The sequence below is a fragment of the Gopherus evgoodei genome, chromosome 4, assembly GCF_007399415.2.
Source record: "Gopherus evgoodei ecotype Sinaloan lineage chromosome 4, rGopEvg1_v1.p, whole genome shotgun sequence".
NCBI lineage: Eukaryota > Metazoa > Chordata > Testudines > Testudinidae > Gopherus > Gopherus evgoodei.
Genome location: NC_044325.1, coordinates 76,055,746 through 76,071,760, shown reverse-complemented (window position 1 = coordinate 76,071,760; position 16,015 = coordinate 76,055,746). Strand labels below are relative to the sequence as shown.

Below are 16,015 nucleotides of genomic sequence, written 5' to 3'. Positions count from 1 at the left end.
TGCAGATTGTCTGAGTGCTCTGTCATACCCTTTTCAATGGAATAGAGCTATGAGGCCACCCTATGCCTAGAATTGTTTTTAGAAGAACTGGATAAAAAGCCTGGCAGGAGCAGAATAGGGGCAGGAAGTGATGGACACCATCTGGCCACTAGCATAAAATGGAGATTACTTCCATACTACACAGACTCGCTACAGGCACTAAGTAGCAGGTTACTGCCTCACTAGAACTCCAGCCTCAGAATTTCTGTGGGAGACAACTGCAGAAGCTGCAGCACAGAATTGATATACAGACAGTAACGATTTAAACTATATTCTTCAGAGATGCATTAAAATTCAGTCACAATTAGTTAAATGCCAGCCCTGTGGTAGGAACTGCTGGCTTAGAGAACAGATCATGAAGCAGCAACTTTTCAGGGAGCAGAGATGAACCTAGAAGCAGAAATATACTACAGAAACCCTCTGTGCCATGAGTATCACAGGATACAGCTCAAACATATGCAAGTCATATTCAATAACAAGTGTGCTGAAAACAATTATCACATTAAATATGCAATATGCCCAAGGATTTGGGGATGGGGTAGTAGCCGCCAGAGGAAATGTCCTCTTACTAATCACAGCCAATGGCAACCATCTTCAAAAACTGGTATTACCACAGATTCTTGTAATTCCAATGGTGGTTCTGAAGGCTGGGATGCACTTGCATCTGCACAGCTACATGAGGAAAACCCCATGAGCTTTGATTCCTAGCTGAGAGTATTTTGAACATGGGATGCCACTTACCTATTCTGTAAGAACATTTCTCTCTCAGTAACCTCTCTTGAAGGGGGCAGACGTGTCACTGCACTCATCCACAATGGGGACTATGCTTGCTCTTGGTAGTGACTTCACAGGGCCTGTAGCTTGAAGGTGCTAGATAGACTAATAAATGTCTGGCAAAGTCAATTTCTTTCTACTTCCTGAATGTTCTTAGTAGGAAGCTGAAAGGCAGCCGTATTAACAGCAACAATACTGCTGGTAGAAATAAAAGGCTGAGAAGTCCAGGGTTCCCTTCCATGAATAGTAGCAGCAGCAGCCCAGGGCAGTCCATTGCTGTATTCAGTTCAAGAGCCTCTGGTTTCAGCTCAGCAATACCCATTCACTAGCATCCAAAAATACACAGTGGCTTCTATTCCGATGGACAGTCACTGCTGCTTCTACAGGGACTGGTATAGTTAATGCAAACTTTATTTACAAAAAGACACTTAAATTAGTTACGCCATGCCATGCGTCCATACAGAATCAACAGTTCAAGGATTACATGGAGAAGAATTCACAAATTAAAAGTGAAACCACTAATGAGCTTCTAGGAGTTAAGAGCTAGGAAAAGATCTTAAGACAATTTTACAAATAAAAAACAAGGTATGAGAAGCTAGTCTGAGCAGGAGGACAGCTGTTTACAGGTCTGTACACTACACCTAATACACAGACAATCTTCTATTGTCAAGAGATGCTCACTGAGAAGCAGAGTATGTACAAATACTTGTGCCACAATGACTCAGATCATCCCCCAAAATCCACTGTATTATACATAAACCAGTTTGTATACACTAGACCTAAATGAGGCCCCTTTAACTATGAAGACTTCTAGTTTAGTAAACTAAAGCTGAAGACAGCTAAGCAGCAGCCATGCTCTCTCTCTCAAACAGCTTCATTTGCGACTGCTTTTTATTCTCTCCAGTCTTTTTTTCAAGTCATCAATATTGGCTGCTGTGGAGGAGGAGGAAGAGGTGGTGGTTCCAATGCCAGAGGAGTGTGTCTGATTGGAGTCTAGGTCCAAATGCTGGTAGTGCTCTCGTGACTCACGGAGCTGAGAGAGCTTACTGTGCAGCATATCCGTGGAGGATGCAACTGTAGGGGCTGCTGGTTTGGAGAGCAGTGATGTCAATGGTGGTCTGTCTTCCTGCTATGGGGTGGGGAAAAGGAGAGGATATTTAAGACACTGGAGGGCAAAAGCTGTGCAAGAAATCCACACCATAAATGGATGGCTCCTCACCCTCACGGGAAACTTGCTGAACAGAGGAAGAAAAGGAGCAGTCCAACATTAGTACAGTATATACATTCCAACTCCTCTATTTCCAGGACAGATTATATGTAAGCTATTGCCATGGTGCATTAGCTACTTGGAACCAAGAGGTCACCATTTTGTGTTAGTGGGGACCAGAGTGAATCGCATGCTTCTCATGATCACTTCCATTAAGCACAAGTCTTCTGAATTACCTGTATGTGTGAAAAGTTCTCCATGTTTGGGCCTACCTACCTTAGAGCCTAAATCTTTGCTTAATCACTTACTCCTTCTCATCTCAATTAACTAAAGGAGCCAAAGGTCTGCACTGTTGAGTACTACTTGGTATTTAAAGCAAAGCCCATCCTCGAACAACAGCTCTCATGCTCTTCAGAGATGATAAAAATCAGTTCCCATTTCATTGGGAAGGCCTGCTGCGATCCTGCAAGTCTCCCACTGTATTTAAACTCTCAGTGCAGACAGCGGCTGCTCCCACATATGGCATCATGAGGACTCAGTGAGGAATTCTGAGTCAAGTCACTGCTCTCCTGGGAATCTGCAGCTACAAAAGTCAGTGACAGAGTTGAGTTTACGTCTGCACCACATGCCATTTTGCATTCAGCTATAAACTGATGTGCATGTTCAATCTTGAAAGGTAAGGGTAGAGTTTTACCTAAACCTATACCACCTAATCCTTGTAGCTATTCTTGGAGTCACCAGTATGTCTAAAGTGGCTGGCAATAACCATCTTTCAGTGTGTAACTAAGATTCCCAGAGAGCACTGGCTGTATTGAAGGTTTGACCCATTCCATAGGTTCCTGAGGTAACATACTGAGCACATTCAGCATTATTGCTGTCTCAAAATTCCATGTACCCCAACCCTACAGCCCTCCATTCATGCAGCTTTTAGTTGTTGTAGAGTGGGAGGGTACAGAAGTTTAGAACACTCAGTGTCATGTGACCCAGGAATATAGCTTAATATAGGCATTACCCTTTAGAGACCAGTAATTAAAAGGAAGTCATTTAGCCTTTTCCTGAAACTCACAGTTAATTACCTGGCAAGAGAAGAGGATATCAGACTCGAGTTGTAGCAGCTAGTGGCGTCTACATCGGTGCAGCAGACAAAAGGGAGTTGAAGCACTAACAAGTCTACTCAGCCAGGTAACGGCTTTAATGCCATTTAGACCAGGAAAGGTACATGCAGTAAGACTCATTGGGATCAGAGTCTGGGCACTGTACAGCAGATCTCCAAATGACTGGCTTCACCCAAAGTGAGCCACTTCCCTTGTAGAGTTTATAGGGGTCTTCAGAAGTACAATACCTTTGCATTGTCAAGGCCACAACGCTGCCTGAGGATTTTTAGCCTTTCCAGGTAGACTGAAGGCCCCACCTCTTCCCCATTTGTGTTTCCTATGGATGAGGACACTGTGTTGGTGGAAGTGGGGACACACGTTAACTCCATCTGAGGAGAAATTCCTAGGAAAGGGAAAAAACATGCTTAAGCCTCTTAGTCAGCCTCATGCATCCAACAGAACAATCCAGAGCTTGAGACTACATCAACCCACATTGTGCTCTTGGAAATCCCATTAATCACAATTATATTTACTGGTAGGGCAATGGGTTTTAGGGTTGACAGTGATTAGCTCATTTTTTTGAAAGAAGTCAAGCCACCATAAGTGAGCAGCAAAGCAGCTCCAAAAGGCAACATATTCTGGCCATTAATTGGAACAGCTGAAGAGGCTATTAAAACCAAATGGTAAATTGACATTACATGAGGGAAAGGCTTTGAAATTTATCCTTTGCTCTTCAGTGCAGCAAGCCAAGTTAGAAGAACAAAGAGGACTGATGTATTCCTCAATTGACCTAAACCCTCCCAGTATTCTTGTGCAGGAAGCTTAAGGGCACTGCTTCTCCTAATTCCTTTTCATGTAATTGAGAGTGGTGAAAGAGCTTCCAAAGATCCCCTTTCCCTCTAGCCTCCACATATCAGACAGGCTTTATCAAATGAATGAAAAGCGCTCTCTCTTCATGGAATGGAGAAACTAAGAAGAGAGACTGAGGCAGAAGGTTGCCTTGGATCTTAAAAGTTGAGGGAGTTTAGGTACATATATGCTCTCCACCCACAGGAAACTGAGTCCTGAAGTAGTCCTTTTAGCCTTTAAATGAAACTAAGCAATATGATGAATGCAGTTTGGAAGGCTACATTGCTGAGGTGTTAGCTAGTGTATCATTTTTTGACTGTGCAGATTTTTCAAGGTGGGGCCAGAAGTTAGTTCTGAATTACCAGCAGCATTTAGGAGGTTCTCAGAGACTCAGTCACTCCTTTTGCCAAAGCTTGTGACAAATTACTTTGGGGGAAGGGGAAGTTAAGGGGAAAGACCACAATGGGCAGTGTGGGATCTTCTAGGAGCAGAAGGACAAGCATAGTATGTGCCCCTTACTATAAAAAGCTATTCTACTGCCATGTTTCATGATTGCCTAATGGGATCTGTAGTTTTATTATACTGCATTTTCTTAATTACTGGAGTGTGCTTACGGACAAATTTCCGAGTTCTGTTCTACTGAAACTCTTAATTGAGCAAGTTGAGATATCTGAAATTCAGACTTTATGGGAGCAAGGATCTAGTAAACAAGATAGCCTGTTAAGCAGGCCTCTGTGGTGACTGAGCTCTGAATGGAGAACTGTGACCATCCCCTGGCTTCCTGGGACATTTACAGAGTGACTTAACAACTTACCTGATATAGACTGCTCCTACTAAGGATTGCCAGGCTATTCCTAGCCAAGATTGGGGAAATTAGAAGAAAAAGCTATATCTTATGTCTGCTGTATTGATGTGAAATCTACAAAGTTTATGCCTTGCTTCAGTCTTACAGTTTCATGCAAAGATCCTATGACACTATTTTAGCAGCCCTAAAAGAAGAGAGAATTTTGCGGCTGCCGCTGTGATGTCCTGATAGTATGCTTCACCAAGGAAGCCTAGTTTAGGATAAGGAGAACTTCAGACTAAGTTACTGCAACAAGAATCGCTTGCTTGCCAAGCCTTCAACATAGGACTCCAGAGCACTGCACTCCATTAGACAGAGTAAAAGTTCTTGAATTTTCTTTGAGAGAGAACTTCTCTAACCATGACCAGAATGATGTGCACTGAAGTCCTTTCAGATCTTTACCTCTATCTCTTCCCACCTAGTTCGGTAAGGTAACCACAGCACCTTCCCTGTGAGTGGCAAAGCATAAGTGGTCTTTGCAACAGGTGCCATAGTGACTTCACAAAAGTGCCACTAACGAGTGCTCAGAGAACAACAGGGTCACTTTGGAAGCTCATAAGGCTCTCAAACATTGTGGAGCTTAAAAGGAGCAGCTACAGTTGCCACATTATAGCTAGATTCAGCATGCCAAATCCCCAGGCCCAATTCACTTGTGTTGCCAAGAAGCTCTATACCTGTAGATGAAGGAATGCGTCCTTTGCCCTCCTTTTCCATCTCAATGTGCCGGAGGCCTCGTTCTACGTAGCTCTGGAAAAACTGAGATGAGTTTTTCAGGAAGGGTTCAATGTCTGCATCAGAATACTTCTTTTTGTATTCATACAGCTCTGCCAGACCCTGGGGAAGGAGGAAACTTTCCATGTGTTACCCAAACTGCAGTAGGCACATGATGCAATATCATCTTCCCCTTTTTCCTATGGTAAAAATGCACTCACCTCTTTAGTGTTTTCCTTGGAGCCAATCTTCTTAAATATCTCTGCTAAAAAATCATTTACTTTGGCCTTTGAAGACTTTTCATCCTAAGAAAGAAATTGAGACTCCTGAACAAGATTGTTTAAAGTGGCATCCCCAAAAAATTAGAGGTCCTTAGATAAACAATTTACAATTCACTCAACTGCCAAGGACCTACCAGATGCCTGTGGCACTTCACGGACAGACACACCCACAACAGCACAGGCTAGCTGGGTCAAAAGAACTGTCTTTTACAAGACTCGGGTTTATACGGATGTCAGGTACAGAGGATGGACACATCTTAGAAGACCTGCATTTAAAGCCTGTTCTGGCCACAGTTAAAGTTTAGTGGACCAGCCATTATCAGAACTCATGTTCAGCAAGCAAGACAGGTACTATTGAGCCTTAATGCATCTCAGGAGGCACAGCATTAGGAGGACCAATTTCAGACACTGATTACATGTTCCAGTGGGCAACCTAACTTCACATTTGACTGGAGCTAGTTAGGAACTTGTTTCTTAGAACAGAGTCCATTTGCCACCTTTCCCTCCACCATTAACTTCATGTTACTTACTATGCGAGAAGCCCCCTTTTCCATCTCTTTATCAGTCTTGCTTCCAGTTTGGTCCATGGAGTGCTTCATTACTCGACACAAGTGAGCCTCCAGCTCAGATTCATTCTTGTTTTCTATCATTGTTAAATGGTCCAAGATCTGAGAAAGACATAATAAAAACTTCAAAGACAGCTTGAGCATCTTAAATTAAAGCACATAGTTGGTTTCTGCTCTAACCTTGGGCCCTTTCAGCTTGCACAGAGTGTGAAGCAGGGTTTTAAGTGTCCTTATGGGGAATTCACTTTTACACTGCTTCAGCTTCTCCTTGGGAAACACCTTCATGAAAATGTGGATGTCCAGCAGGATTCGATCCAGGTTGATGCTATTGATGGTTTCAGGAAGAAGCCGCACCATTCTCCACAGACACTGGAGAGAAAGAAAAGTTTATGAAGAACCAACTGCTTAAGTCAGAGGGGAGTTCCTTCTGCAGGTTTTGCTGTATCCAGGGTGTCAGTATCTGGAGCTAGATGCCCAGAAGAGTAAGTGCTGTTGTTGATTCCATTACCAGTAGCAGGATATTGACCGAGTTATTAGTGTATGTACACTACCATGAGCTTCATACACTGCTCTGCGCCTGCTGGATGCTTCTAATCTCACTAAGGGTATATCTAACCTAGGATAAGGGGTGTTTAACACATCAACATTTTAACTAGTATGTTTTAGAACCTTAGCAATAGATGGGGCAAGTTTTATCTTAACATAATCCAGACTAGGCACTAGAGTAGCATTTAAAGTTATGTTCACCAACTTCGTCTTAAAGCACTTTGTTTCTGTTTGAACCAACAAGTCTGGATTAGGAACAGACACTTCAGAGAAGGATCAAGTGAGTACACAACACCCATTATAGGCTCACCTTCATGACGAGCTCTGAGAACTTGGGAGAGCTGGCTGTTGCTAGTAGACTGTCTTGGAGCAGAACAAGAAGGGCACTGGAGAGAACAAGTAGCATTAGATGGGCAAATGCTATAAAGGGATTGGAATAACACCGCCCTACTGAACACCACCCCAGGGACTACAGATGGCAACTAGTTCAGCTTTCACACAATGCTCTGCACCGCCTCCCTGTCCCCAAAATCTTACTATCAGCTACATAAAAATGTAGAGCTGAATTTCTGCAGAACATACCATGTCAAAACTGGTCAACTGACAGACTACAAGTTTAGGTTGTAGAATGGTTCATTGTAAAGCTTTACCCCAATGATATAGATTGGACAGTGATTTAGTTATAACTGTGCCCCTTTAGATACATCTACACAGCAGCTGAGAGCATCCTTCCCAGCAAGCATAGACATACGCTCACAGGCTCTGCTTGAGCTAGCGTGCACAAACAGCAGCATGGCTGTAGCAGTACAGATGGCAACTCAAGCTAGCCAACCAAGTATGTACCTAAGGGAGTTAGGCAGGGTTGTATTCAGGAAGCTAGTCTGAGCAGCTGTAGCCACACTGCTATTTTTAGCATGGCTACCTGCACTGGGAAGCATGCTCCCAGCTACTATGTAGACATTTCCTTAGATTCAGGGCCAGAAGCTAAAGTTACTGTCCTGATATGCTTGTTTTTTCAGCAGCCAGGTAAACTATTCTACAGCCAGCTTTGCTCACCACTTTAGTTGACAGGCCATTGTCTTGCAAGAGGACTCAATGAGACAGTGACTAACATATGGTAAAAGCAGACTGGAGAGCCATGTTCTCTGAAATCACATACATGAACAGTGACGTGGTATTGGACTGTTGTAGAGGGAGAGAACTTGTGTCTTCTCTGATTCTAGCGAAGACTAACTTACCTCAATATGTTGGTCTGGTCAGACTTCTCCAGAACCTTCACCACCAAAAGGTTGACTGATCGGATGACCTGCTGCCCTTCCTCAAGGTCCTCAACCCGTGAATCCAGCATTAATGTAATGAGGCCATGCATTAAGTCTTTCAACACTCCTGTTGAGGCCTCCCGAGCCAGGCTCTCCATCTGGAAAAGCTGCCAATCAAAGCCAGGATTAGAAATGTCTTCAGCATGCACCATTTAGTTTAGGGATTCATCTGGGATTCTACTTGCAACTCTCTCTTTAAATATGCACCTCTTTCACAAAGTGTTTATATAGTCTATTAAAATGTATGGGAAGAACATTAAGGTTATAGAGTCAAGCATTCAAAGGCAGGAAACACCGAAGTTAAGGCTGTACATATAAATGTTAGTTGGTTTTATTTTGAAAATAGAATATGTAAAAATAGTTTCTTACCCCAAAAGATCTACTCCCCATGTGTGCATTGGTCAGAGCTACTGATTTCAATGACTAAAATGGAGATTCACTATATTTCCTACTCTTGGCCCTCCTGAGCCAACCCAGCTCAGAGGGAGAAGCAAGATTCTACTGCTTCATTTGTGTCAAGAATGGTTAAAATAAAGCAACTCTATTACCTGTGCAAACCCATGAGGAAAAAAATTAAGTTGCACTGGACTCTGAGGAGCTAATTTGACTTGCAGACCTTTATTGTTGGTGGCAATGCAACAAACTGACAGACAGCACCAGCTAAGATAGAACTGCATTTTAGTTGTGTTTCTTAACATAGTATCTTAATGCATACACGTAATTACATTATTTTTCAGATACTGCAATACGCTATTTTTCCTTCAACTTTAGATATACATGAAGCATTACCGTGCATGTCAGAGAATCTAGGGAAAAAAAAGTCATAGGCAGGCCTGGTACCAACACTTAAGGTTTCCCGCTATAAGTCCTTGTTTTCAGTTGCACCTTTGCCAAATTTTATCTGTTTTGGCTGAAGTTTTCCATACCAGCTATCTGTCTCAAGTTAACGGGTTGTTTGTTTTTTTAAATTTTCATTCAAAATAGTTCAGCCGTTTCCAAGAACAAAGCTAGTGAAAAAATAAAGTTGTTCTGCCCATGTTAAAATATTCTGGTGACTTATCCTTTGAAAAGCTTGGGCATCCCCATGCTTTGGGACAGGGGATGAAATTTGGCAGGGAGAATCCCTGTGAAAATCCACCAGAATCTGGCCAAGTTATTCTGGGCTACTGGAGGCCATGCTGGGTCCAGGTCTCTAAACAGAGCAGAGAGACTGTCCAGGACCCCCTAGCTGGTGCCCAGATAACATAGAGAAGGAACCTGCCTGCTTGATTTGAACACAGAAAGGACAAGAGCCAGACTTGCAGGGGGACTGGCTGGGCAAGAAGAGACTGGGACTGGGAGCCCATTAGCTTGAAGTGGAGGCTGAGATGTCTAGGTAAGGAGAATGGAGCTCGGACAATAAGCCAAAGGTGGGGAAAGAGACAGGACTGAAAAGACGGTTACTCACCTTTGTAACTGTTGTTCTTCGAGATGTGTTGCTCATATCCATTCCAGTTAGGTGCGCGCACGCCGCGTGCATGTTCGTCAGAAGATTTTTACCCTAGCAACCCCAGTGGGTCGGCTGGGTCGCCCCCTGGAGTGGTGCCGCCATGGCGGCGGATATATACCCCTGCTGACCCGACCGCTCCTCAGTTCCTTCTTGCCGGCTACTCCGACAGTGGGGAAGGAGGGCGGGTTTGGAATGGATATGAGCAACACATCTTGAAGAACAACAGTTACAAAGATGAGTAACCGTCTTTTCTTCTTCGAGTGATTGCTCATATCCATTCCAGTTAGGTGATTCCCAAGCCTTACCTAGGCGGTGGCATCGGAGTGAGATGTCGCAGAGTGTAATACTGCGGAGCCAAAGGCTGCGTCATCTCTGGACTGATGAAACCTGGGCATAGTGAGAAGAGAAGGTATGCACCGAGGACCAGGTAGCTGCGCGACATATCTCGTGGATGGGCACCTGAGCCAGGAAGGTAGCAGATGAGGCTTGAGCCCTGGCAGAGTGTGCAGTGAGGTGGCTCGACGGAACGTGAGCCAAGTTGTAACAGGTGCGGATGCACGATGTCACCCAGGATGAAATCCTTTCTGAGGAAATGGGAAGGCCCTTCATGCGCTCTGCCAATGTGACGAAGAGTTGGGGGGTTCTGCGGAAGGGCTCTACGGACATCTAGGGAGTGCAGCTGTTGCTCCCTGCATGATGAATGCGGCTTCGGGAAGAAGATCGGAAGGAAGATCTCCTGGTTAAAATGGAAAGCCAATACCACTTTGGGGAGAAAGGCCAGGTGTGGATGCAACTGCACCTTGTCCTTGTGGAAAACAGTATATGGAGGGTCTGCCACGAGAGCCCGGAGTTCAGAAACCCATCTCGCCGACGTGATGGCTACAAGGAAAGCGGTTTTCCAGGACAGGTAGAGAAGGGAGCAAGTCGCTAATGGCTCGAATGGGGCCGACATAAGTCTGGTAAGAACCAGGCTGAGGTCCCAGGTTGGGGTGGGGTGGCGTACTTGGGAGTAAAGGCGCTCCAAGCCCTTGAGGAATCGAGATACCATAGGATGAGAAAACACTGAGCGGCCATTCTCCCCTGGGTGGAAGGTAGAGATGGCCTCCAAGTGCACCATCAAAGATGATATCGCTAGGCCCTGTTTTTTAAGGGACCAGAGGTAGTCCAAGATGGTAGGGATGGGGGCCTCGGCGAGAAGAATGTTGTGCTCTGCACACCAGCATGTGAAACACTTCCACTTGGCCAGATACGTTGCCCTAGTAGAAGGTTTTCTGCCTCCCAGGAGAACTTGTTGCACTGGGGCAGAGCAACGCAACTCAGACTGGGTCAACCACTCAGGAGCCATGCCGTGAGATGGAGGGACTGCAGGTCTGGGTGATGCAGTTTGCCGTGGTCCTGAGTTATCAGGTCCAGGTGCAGAGGTAGTGGGATAGGGTTGGCTATTGACAAGTCTAGCAACATAGTGTACCAGTGCTGCCTAGGCCACGCTGGAGCGATCATGATCAAGCGGGCTCTGTCTCTGCGTACTTTCAGCAGGACCTTGTGGACTAGCAGGAATGGTGGAAAGGCGTATAGTGGGTGCGTCGTCCACGGTATGAGGAAAGCGTCCGCTATTGAACCCTGAGAGGCCTTGAAAGGAACAGAACATCTGGCATTTCCTGTTCTCGCGGGACGCGAAGAAGTCTACATGGGGAAATCCCCACTTCCGGAAGACTGAAAGAGCAACGTCCGGGCGAAGTGACCACTCGTGGGAAAGGAAGGATCTGCTGAGGCGATCTGCCAGAGTGTTCTGAACCCCTGGGAGAAAGGACACTATGAGGTCTATAGAGTGGGCTATACAAAAGTCCCAGAGTCGTAAGGCCTCCTGGCAAAGGGTCGAGGACCTTGTCCCGCCCTGTTTGTTTATATAGTACATGGCTGTTGTGTTGCTGGTGAATATCGATACACAACGGCCCTGCAAGTGCTGTTGGAATGCCTGGCAAGCAAGGTGGACTGCTCTCAGCTCCCGAATATTGATGTGCAAGGCCAGTTCCTGAGATGACCAAAGGCCTTGAGTGCGTAGATGCTCGAGGAGAGCACCCCAGCCGAGAGATGATGCGTCCATTGTCAGGGACGCAGAGGAATGGGGCGGATGGAACGGCAGCCCTGCACACACCAGGGATGGGGTCAGCCACCATTCGAAGGAGCCTAGGATGCTCGGGGAAATGGTGACGATCATGCCTATGGCATCCCTGCCGGGTCGGTACACTGAGTTGAGCCACGATTGGAAGGGGCGGAGGCGCAGTCTGGCGTATTTCGTCACAAATGTGCAGGCCACCATGTGACCCAGGAGACCGAGGCAAGTGCGAACTGAAGTCAACGGAGCAGCTTGCAGACTTTGGATGATGGCCACCATTGCCTGGAACCGGGACAGCGGTAAGCAGGCCCTGGCGAGGTTGGAGTCCAGGGTGGCGCCAATGAAGTCTATCCTCTGAGTGGGAGTCAGAGTGGATTTTTCTGCATTGATCATTAGGCCTAGATGTAGGAAAAGGTCCTTGACAATGCCGACGTGATGCGTCACTTGTGCCTCGGAGGTTCCTCGGATGAGCCAGTCGTCTAGATACGGAAAAACATGTACCCGATGATGGCGGAGGTGGGCGGCGACTACAGCCATGCATTTCGTAAACACTCTTGGGGCTGTAGAGAGGCCAAACGGTAGGACCGCAAACTGAAAATGTTGGCGGTTGACTACGAACCAGAGGAACCTCCTGTGAGGTGGGTAGATGGCTATGTGAAAATACGCATCTTTCATGTCGAGGGCGGCATACCAGTCTCCAGGATCCAGGAATGGGATGACGGTCCCCAGAGATACCATACTGAACTTCAACTTTACCATGTATCTGTTGAGCTCCTGCAGGTCCAGGAAGGTCTGAGACCCCCTTTTGCCTTGGGGATTAGGAAATAGCGGGAGTAAAACCCCTTGCCCCATTCGTGTTCTGCTACGTCCTCTATGGCTCCTTTGGCGAGGAGCGTTTGCACCTCCTGGAGGAGAAGCTGCTCGTGAGAGGGGTCCCTGAAGAGGGACAAGGAAGGGGGGGTGGAAGGGGGGGCCTGAAATAAATTGGAGGTGGTACCCAAATTCCAGCGTGCGTAAGACCCAGCGATCTGACATTAGCCGGGACCATGCAGGGAGGAAAAGGGAGAGGCGGTTGGAGAAAGGAGGGGACGGATTGTTTGACGATACTGGTATGACACCCTCGGGCACACCTTCAAAAGGAGGATTTCGGCCCTGTGGAAGGTTTGGAGAGACCTTTGTTCTGGCCCCCTTGATTGCCTGACTGCCTCCGGCGACTGGTTCTACCCCGCCTTCTAGCAATGTCCCGTCTCCGTCTGGGCAGAGGGTAAGAGCGGTGTGGCTGGGGGCGGAACGGCCTGCACTGAGTCACTGGCGTATGCATGCCCAGCGAGCGCATGATGACCCTGTTGTCTTTTAGGCTTTGCAGCCTAGGGTCAGTCTTATCTGAAAACAGGCCTTGCCCTTCAAAGGGGAGGTCCCGGATAGTATGTTGGAGCTCTGGGGGAAGGCCTGAGACTTGCAGCCAAGATATACGCCTCATAGTCACCCCGGAGGCTAGGGTCCTGGCTGCAGGGTCCGCCGCGTCCAGGGAAGCCTGAAGGGAAGTTCTAGCCACCTTTTTTCCCTCATCCAGGATGGCGGCAAATTCCTGACAGGAGTCCTGCGGGAGCAACTCCTTGAATTTGTCTGCCGCTGCCAAAGTATTGTAATTATAGCGGCTAAGGAGGGCTTGCTGATTAGCCACGCGGAGTTGGAGCGCCCCTGTGGAATAGACGTTGTGGCCCCGTAAGTCCATGCGCCTTGCGTCTTTTGATTTCGGGGCTGGGACCTGCTGGTCATGGTGTTCCCTCTTGTTGAACGACTGAACAAGGGAGCAAGGAGGGGGATGGACATATAAATATTCGTAGCCCTTGGAGGGCACCATATATTTACGTTCCACTCCCCGGGCGGCAGGTGGAAAAGAGGCTGGAGAATGCCAGATTGTGTTGGCATTAGCTTGGATTGTCCGTATAAAGGGGAGGGCCACTCTCGTGGGGGCATCTGATGTTAAGATGTCCACCACTGGATCCTCCATCTCTGGGGAGTCCTCAACTTGCAAGTTCATATTCTGTGCAATACACCTGAGAAGGTCCTGGTGGGCCCTTGGGTTGATCGGTGGGGGGCCCTACCGACGACATTCCGGCTACTGCCTCGTCAGGGAGGAGGATGAGGAGAGACCCAGGACAAGCGGGTCAGTCGAGGGCTCCTCTGAGTGGACAGCCTCTGTCTCCCTCGGGATGTGGGAGTCCTGTGGCTGGGTCAACACTTCCTCCGAAACAGAAGGAGGAGAGCAGCTAATGGTGGCCTCTGGCACCTGGTGCTCTGATGTGGCAGAGCGCAATGGGTCTGGATGCACACCTTGGGCCTGATGGTATGCCCAAGGTGTCCAGAATGCCCACTGTTGAGGTCCGTGATCCTGAGCCTGGGGCTCGTGGAATAACGCGGCAGGCACATCAGCGTCTCTGTCCTGGGCATATGCACTGTCCGCCTGGGAAGACACGGACGGGTGCCGGGACGGCCAGGGAGGAGCTGAGAGACTGTGGTAGTGTCCCTCTGTCTCACTGTCGGTGATCTCCTCGGCACTGGGGATCAGCACCTGGAGTCATACCGGTGCCAAGAGCAAGACCGGGACCTGTGACCAGCGCGGTGCCAGGAGGTCGACCTGGATCTTGAAAGTCAGCGACGGGAACGCCTGCGAGAGTCGCGGTGCTGGGAGCTGGAGCAGTACCAAGAGTACCGGGTTGGAGGCTGAGACGTCAATCTATGCCGCGAGTACAACCGGTACCGGACAGGTGAGCGGTGCCGGGACTGCGAGCGGCGTCAGGACCATGACCGTCCATGAGATCGTGAACAGCGCCAGGACCTAGACCGTGATCGGTGCCGGTCTGCCGTGCCAACGGAAGGAGGTCTCAATATAGCTGGTTTGCCTCTGGAGTGTAGTACCCACACTGGCGGTGCCGGGGGTTGAGGCAGGACAGACTCCGTCATGGCTATAAGGTCCCTGGCTGCAGAGAATGTCTCCGGTGTAGAGGGGACCGTAAGCTCAATCACAGGCCTCAGCGGGGAGCTCTCAGGGACTGGACTCGACGGGCCCTCGTGGGACCGGACTCGACGGTACCGCAGCAGTTGGTGCGACGGCAGGTTTAGGTGCCGGGTGGTCCAAACGAGACGGCAACTGTGGTATCAAAAACACAGAGGTAGTGGAGGACTTCGACCTCTTCTGCTTCGGGGAGAGAGATCGGTGCCGAGCAGGTCCCTGTGCCGGAGATGGCCGGTGCTGCGGTGTCTTGGCGGTGCCAGGACGGTCCGGTGCCGGAGGAGCACTACTAGCAGATTGCTCAGCGCCGAGGATGGAGGGTTCAAAGCTGCCTCCATGAAGAGATTCTTTAAGCGAAAGTCTCTCTCTCTTTCTTTGTCCTCAGTTTAAATGCCTTACAAATACAGCACTTATCCGTAATGTGCGAGTCCCCAAAGGCACTTTAGACATGAGTCGTGGGGATTGCTTGTGGGCATCGGCTTATGACAGGCCGAGCACGGTTTAAACCCTGGTGAACCGGGCATGGGCCCTGCCACCAGGTGCGGGGAAGGGCTAATGCCCAAACCCCGCTGAACTATATACACTATCTAAGAACTAGTTATAGTTAGTTTAATATAGATAAAACCAACTATATGCAACAAGATAGCGAAGAAGAAGGAGTAGCTAGAGGAGTGGAGGACAGCTGAGCTGCGCTCCACTGTTCCAATGACCGACACGGGCGGTAAGAAGGAACTGAGGAGTGGTGGAGTCGGCGGGGTATATATCCGCCGCCATGGCGGCACCACTCCAGGGGGCGACCCAGTCGACCCACCGGGGTTGCTAGGATAAAAATCTTCCAACAAACGTGCATGCAGCACGCGCACACCTACCTGGAATGGATATGAGCAATCACTCAAAGAAGAAAAGACGGTTACTCACCTTTGTAACTGTTGTTCTTCGAGATGTGTTGCTCATATCCATTCCAGTTAGGTGTACGCGCCGCGCGTGCACATTCGTCGGAAAACTTTTACCCTAGCCACTCAGTGGGCCGGCAGGTCGCCCCCTAGAGTGGCGCCACCATGGCGCTCCATATATACTCCTGCCGGCCCACCCGCTCCTCAGTTCCTTCTTGCCGGCTACTCCGACAGTGGGGAAGGAGGGCGGGTGCGGAATGGATATGAGCAA

General features: G+C 48.2%; 1 protein-coding gene across 1 annotated transcript in view; it reads right to left on the bottom strand.

Annotated features, from left to right (window-relative positions):
* Nucleotides 1–1,206: 1,206 nt before the first annotated feature.
* Nucleotides 1,207–16,015, bottom strand: part of CKAP5 (cytoskeleton associated protein 5) — a 121,098-nt gene continuing 106,289 nt past the window's right edge. Inside the window, exons 38-45 of the mRNA XM_030559902.1 lie at nucleotides 8,150–8,337; nucleotides 7,222–7,297; nucleotides 6,546–6,734; nucleotides 6,330–6,467; nucleotides 5,740–5,823; nucleotides 5,482–5,641; nucleotides 3,363–3,517; nucleotides 1,207–1,942 (exon numbers count right to left, since the gene is read on the bottom strand). Of these exons, the coding sequence (XP_030415762.1) occupies nucleotides 1,688–1,942; nucleotides 3,363–3,517; nucleotides 5,482–5,641; nucleotides 5,740–5,823; nucleotides 6,330–6,467; nucleotides 6,546–6,734; nucleotides 7,222–7,297; nucleotides 8,150–8,337 (1,245 nt within the window). The 3' untranslated portion in view covers nucleotides 1,207–1,687. The remainder of the gene's footprint in view (nucleotides 1,943–3,362; nucleotides 3,518–5,481; nucleotides 5,642–5,739; nucleotides 5,824–6,329; nucleotides 6,468–6,545; nucleotides 6,735–7,221; nucleotides 7,298–8,149; nucleotides 8,338–16,015) is intronic.